We start from the raw sequence: 6,000 nt of genomic DNA, 5'->3' as shown, positions 1-6,000 counted from the left end.
ATTTGAATGCTTAGTGTCTAGAAGTGACACTATTTGAAAGGATTAGAAGGATTAGGAAGTGTAGCCTTCTCGGAGGGGAGGAAGTGTGTTGGTGAGATTAGGCTTCCAGGTTTCAAAAGCCCACACCCAGGTTTCTCAATCTGGATCAGGTTGTAGCTCTTAGCTACTGCTTCAGCACCTGACTGCATACTGCTTTGCTCCCCACCATAATTGGACCAAAACTGTTAAAGCAAGATCCCAATTAAATGCTTTCTCTTATAATAGTTGTCTTGGCCAAAGTGTTTCTCTTCACAGCAATACCAACCACTGTGACTAAGAAGTGGCACAGTGACTAAGACTCAGCGTTTTGTTTTTAAACTTAATTTGAGTCAGCTGTCCACATCCCACTCATTAAAGTTCAATTACTATTACACACGTATACCTTACTTCAGTTAGCTCTTGGGTAAAAGTTTAATGAGAGGCATTCTAGCCCTTAGGTGTTTTGGGGGGTGGTGTGGGGGGAAGGGATGGAGGCTAGGGACTAACAGAGTCTAGCTCAGAGCTTACTACTGAACTATGGCCTAACCTTATCAAGGCATTTGATTAGTATGTTGGAAGATCCTCGTGAGCTAGTGAGAACCGACGGATATAGAGTAGGAATTCTTTGCCCATGGATCCAACACTTTAAAACTCATACAAGTGCAATGTTCTCAGAATGACTGTAACTGGAAAAAAGACCTTAGGTAAGAGCAATATTAAACAGGGGTTCCATCAGTCTTATCAATGAAATCTGAACTGTGTGTGCCCAGTCAGTTTGACTCTGCATTGTCTGTCACGTTTTTGTTTTTTGTTTCATTCTCACACTGTACTCCAGGCTGGCCTCCACCTGGCCCATAAGAATTCCTGATCCTCCTGCTTCAACCCCCCAAGTCCAAGTATCCAGCTTATTTCTTCTTCTTTTCATTTTTTTAACCGAGTCTGGGAATATCAGCAATCCTCCTTCTGTCTCTCATCTCATTTTTTTCCTGCAGCTATCAGAATTTCCTGACTTTCCAATTTCATCAGGGTTCTCTGGGGTGCTCCTACTTCACTTTTCTCCTAATCTTACCCACAATCGTTTCAACTTTGCTGTCCAGGCCATTGGTAGTCCTTTCAAGGTCAGGAAAAATATCAGGCGAGGTGAAAAGTTAAGACATAAATTAAAAGGTCTTATCCAACTGGGCGTGGTGGCACACACTTTAATCCCGGCACTCAAAAGACTCAAGAGGCAGGTGAATCTCTCGGATTCAAAATTGGTCCACAAAAGAGTTCCAAGCTAGCTTGGGTTACATAGAGACTCCCTATCTCAACAAAAACACATAAAATAAAATTCGTAATCGCGATCACCATTAGCCTGGAACAACGGTTTCCACATCACCCATACTTGTATTATCCAACCACAGCTACTCTGGGGATGGCCCTGAGGCTGCTTCCTCTGTTCTCAGCCACCTTGGGTAGAGCACAGTGAGATTTCCGTGAGTCCTGTCAACTCTCTTCTCTCGGCCACTTCCTCAGCCAAGGCCGTCCTCCAAGTCCGGGGAGAACGCCACAGTTCCGGTAAGAGCCTCAGTAGCAGCCTGCGCTCCGGTGCAGGGAACAGGGAGCAGGGGCAGGAAGCGACGAGCAGGACTGGGCTCAGCAGGGACAGGCCACCACCGGAAGCGCGTGGGGGGCGCTCGGGCGGAAGACCGCGCGCGGTGGGCTGGGGGCGCCGCGAAGGGCGGGGCCTGTGCGCGCCGGGGGCGGGGCTCCAGCGCAGGTCACGTGAGGGGCCCGGTGGAGGTGGTGGAGGTGGTGGCGCGGCGGCGGCGGCGGCCGCGGCGTCTAGAGCGGCGCCCAGTGCAGGATGTTGCAGGAGACGGCGGCGGTGTCGTTGGCGGCAGCGGGCGGAGGAGCGGTGACGGCTGAGGCGCCCGCGGGCGGGATAAAATGGCGGATTTCGAGGAGTTGAGGGTGAGCGTCGCGGGGGGAGCGGAGGCCGCAGGGCGGGGGGAGGGGAGGCGGGAGCAGCGCGGCGCCGCCGGGGCGTGCGGCCGGTTGGCGGAGCCCTGTCGTCGGCGCTGCGCGGGGAGGGACAGCGCGGGCGAGGGCGGGCGGATGGCCGGGCGGCGGGCCGCACACCTGGCGGGCTGGACTCGGCCGGGCGCGTGCAGCGGCGTTCGCCTCAGCGGTGGCGACCCCGGAGCACTGTGTGAAAGACCGACCGCCTTCGGAAACGCGAAGTTGCGTTTAGGAATTTTCCTGTCCCTGCTGTGGTCTAGGCAGGTCTGTCACGAGATGAGGCCCCTTCTTCCCACCAGCGCTTTCTCCCTCAGCGTGGGGAGAAGCGCGGTCTTTTGGGAACACCGCCTTCGGTAGTCAGCCTTAGACCCAGGGACTTGGTTTGTAACCATGGTAAGAAATCTTCAAAGTCCGTGTTGTCACGTATGTAGTTTGTGCTCTCGAGGAGAAACTGTTTCTTAGCATGAGAACAAGCTCATAACTTTATTGTTGGTACCTTTGTAGTCGGGGTCTAACGTAGAGGCTGCTGGAGGTTACAAGGAGAAAAAAAATGTTTTCTCCTCTAGACAGATCATCTCACAGAAACCATATCCCAAACTAAACCAGGTATAGTGAGCTGCATTGAAGGCCGAATTACTGACGACATATGTGGGATGTTTACAGATAGAAACCGTGTGTGTGTGTGTGTGTGTGTGTGTGTGTGTGTGTGTGTGTGTGTTTTAAAGTGGAGACAAAGTATGGATTTGAAGTTAAATGAACTTGCAACCAGTTGAGGTACCCAGCCATGTTTGGCGTTTGGGTTACTTTAATCTGTTCTGCTTTCTAAGACCATTATTGTTTGTGGGAAAAGGATGTTGGCTGGCTGGACACCAACAAAAGAGTGAATGTGAAAGCTCGCTTAGGGCCTACCATTTTCCCTCCTGTTTCAGGAAAAGATGATTTTTCCCAATAAAAATTATACCGATGCATGTTGTATCCCTTATCAGTTTATACAGAGAACCATGACTGAAAAGGATATTTGCACTATATCGGTCTTAGTGTTTATTGGAGCTCCTGAAACAATCAGGCCTGAGCCTCACTTCAGTAAACTGAACACTGGAGGTATTTTTACATGCAGTATTACCTTAACTTTTGCACAGTAACAGATGTATATTTCCTCTCCCAAGGAAGGTAGCTTTTTTTTTTTTTTTTTTTTTTTTAATTTGGTTGGTGAAAACCTTTGTAGGGCTTGTATTAGACTTTTAGAAACGTTGCTGGTTAAAGAGAAGAATTAATCTTAATCACATAGGGTGGGAAAGGACATTAGTACTCAGATTGGAGTGAAACCAGGACCTCAAAAGGACCTTTCTGCTTTCTCTGTTTTGATTTGTGGCTCAACCTCATTTTCTCATCCCTAAATCATCTGGGTTTTGCATCTCTTTGTGCTTGGTAAAAGGTAATGTTGGCTTCCCCATTCATAGTTAAGTGACCAGCAGAGACTTGACCTCAGAGTTTCCAGAGGGAGGGAACGAAGGAAGGAAGGAAGGCAGGCAGGCAGGCAGGCAGGCTGAGTAGATGCTGGGAGAATTACCCACTATGTTTTGCTTAGGGCAGACCCATGTTAGTTTATATTTAAAGAACTTTATCCCAGTCTGAGTACAGGAAGTGATGATGACATATACTCATTTTAATATCACTTTATTACATGCCAGACTCTGCTTCAGATACTTCACATATACATTGCTAGTCTCCTAATTCTGTAAGGAAAATGAACATAGACAAACTTCATCTAGATTATAGTTTGAGAGGGGAAATGTTAAAATTTTAAACACTAGTTACTTGATTTCAGAGTCTTGAGTTCTTGAGTCCATGTTAGATTTCATTGTTCAAGTGCCTTTGGGACTAGGTGGGATTCCTAATTACTCTATTTATAGACTAAATTAAATGATAAATACTATCTTTTTGTATCATAAAAGTGGAAGAAAAATAGAACAGTGGACCCTCCTCCAAAAAAACCCAAAAAAACAAAAAACAAAACCCCACAGAAAACAAACAATCCAAACCAATGCCAAAAAACTATAATCAGAAAGAAAGAGAAGGGGAAGAAATATCCTGGACACTCAGAATGATGGTTTCTGGTACAGATTATATTCAGATGATCCCAGTGACAGTTAATTAAATTATAGAATCAGAAATTATGAACATTAGATTTTTGGTTATCTTGGCAGTGGAAGAAATGATAGATGAATTCTCGGATACTATAATTTAAGCTGTTGAGGATCAGTCTGTTGAGTAGTCAGCATGTCCCTGGTACTGTCTGCTCTAGAAGGATCTTTTGGAGAAAGATCATCCCCTCATTGCGGTTTAGTTATGTTCTTTCACTTTTTAGGCTTGGTGGGGTGGGGAAGGGAGGTGTCATTTGATAAGCGTGGTGGTTTGAATAGGTATGGCCTCCATAAGATTCATGTATTTGAGTGCTTGGCCTGTAGGGAGTTTAGGAGGTGTGGCCTTGTTGGAGTAGATGTGACCTTGTTGGAGGAAGTGTGTCGTTGTTGGGGCAAGCTCTGAGGTCTTCTATGCTCAGGTTCCGCCCAGTATGGAACACAGGCTCCTCTTGGCTGTCTTCAGATCGAGATGATGTCGGCTCCTCCAGCAACGTGTCTGCCTGCACACTGCCATGCTTCCCACCATGATGACAATGGACTAAATTTCTGAGACTGCAAGCCAGTCCCAGTTAAATGTTTTACTTTGTAAGAGTTGTCTTTGTCATGGTGTCTCATTCATCAGTGGAACCCTAACTAAGAAGACAGAAGTTGGTACCAGGGACTGGGGTATTGCCGTGATAGGCCTGATCATTTTTGTTTGGAGAAATGTGGGTTTTGAAATCTTGGATTAAGAAAAGTGTGGGATGCTCTAAGTGGGACTTAATAGGTCATACAAATAGATCCATGGAAGACATTTGTGCCGGGGCGATTCGAACACGGGGGCCTGGCTCATGAGGTTTCAGGGAAGAATTTTGGTATGTTGCCTAAAGATTGTTTTTGTGCTATTTTGGTGAAGAATGTGGCTGCTTTTTGCCCTTGTCTGAAGTCTGCCTAAGGCTAAGGTGAAGAGATTTAGATTAATTTATTGGTAAAGGAAAATCTCAAAACAGCCTAGTACAAACTTTGTACTGTTGTTCTCTCCCCTTCATCCTCCTTCCCCCTCTCCCATCCTCTATTTTCTGTTTTTTTTTTTTTTTTTTTCTTCCCTCAGTGTAACCAGCCCTGGCTGTCCATCCTCTCCTGGACTTGCTTTGTAGACTAGGCTGGTCTTAAACTCAAAGAGATCTGCCTGCCTCTGCCTCCTGAGTGCTGGGGTTAAAGATATGTGCCACCAAGCCCAGGTCTGTGGTTACCTCTTAAGAAGAGCCTTTTGATCAGACATAGCAAGCTGAGAAAGAAAAATACAAAATGTATGGTTCAAGGATTAAAGGGGCATCAGGAAATGGAATGGAACTAAATTTTGTGTTCAAGGAAATAACACATTAAAGATATTAGTTGAAATTAAGGGAATGGTGACCTCAGGCAAAATTCCACCCAGCTAAGCTTCTGTCTTGTGAAAAGAATGTTTCCCAAGGGACATTTCCACTTATTATAAGTTTACAAATGTTTGCAGTTGTGTGAGGGATAGTTTTATCACGTTAAACATTATTATGACTTGGTTATTTTCATCTGTATATAAGAAGATACGATTATATGTTGTCAGGTGGATTGTGTTGGCTATTTTCAGTTGTCAATTTGACTATCTGGAATGAGCTACAGTCTAGATATCAAGGGCATATCTAATCTTGAACTTGGAAGACCCAGGGTTTTGATGAGGATCATGAGGCAGAATGACACAAGCTTTTAATTCAGATCTTGAGGCATAGTGGCGATGCTTATTAAGTCCTATAATGGAAAGGAGTTAAAGAAAAAGTTTAGGCCCAAGTGGTGGTGGTACATTTTTTTTTTTTTTTTTGAG

General features: G+C 45.5%; 1 protein-coding gene across 9 annotated transcripts in view; it reads left to right on the top strand.

Moving 5' to 3' along the window:
- Nucleotides 1-1,556: 1,556 nt before the first annotated feature.
- Nucleotides 1,557-6,000, top strand: part of Pias2 (protein inhibitor of activated STAT 2) — an 86,942-nt gene continuing 82,498 nt past the window's right edge. For 7 of the 9 annotated variants that reach the window (XM_032885802.1, XM_032885799.1, XM_032885794.1 and 4 more), the window contains exon 1: nucleotides 1,557-1,971. In XM_032885802.1, coding sequence (XP_032741693.1) covers nucleotides 1,948-1,971 — 24 coding nt within the window. In that variant the 5' untranslated portion in view covers nucleotides 1,557-1,947. Of the gene's footprint in view, nucleotides 1,972-2,137; nucleotides 2,413-6,000 lie in introns of those variants that run through there. The other 2 variants (XM_032885797.1, XM_032885796.1) reach the window with 2 other exon arrangements.

The sequence above is a fragment of the Rattus rattus genome, chromosome 15 (assembly GCF_011064425.1).
Source record: "Rattus rattus isolate New Zealand chromosome 15, Rrattus_CSIRO_v1, whole genome shotgun sequence".
Lineage (NCBI taxonomy): Eukaryota > Metazoa > Chordata > Mammalia > Rodentia > Muridae > Rattus > Rattus rattus.
This window is presented reverse-complemented; position numbering and strand designations above follow the sequence as displayed.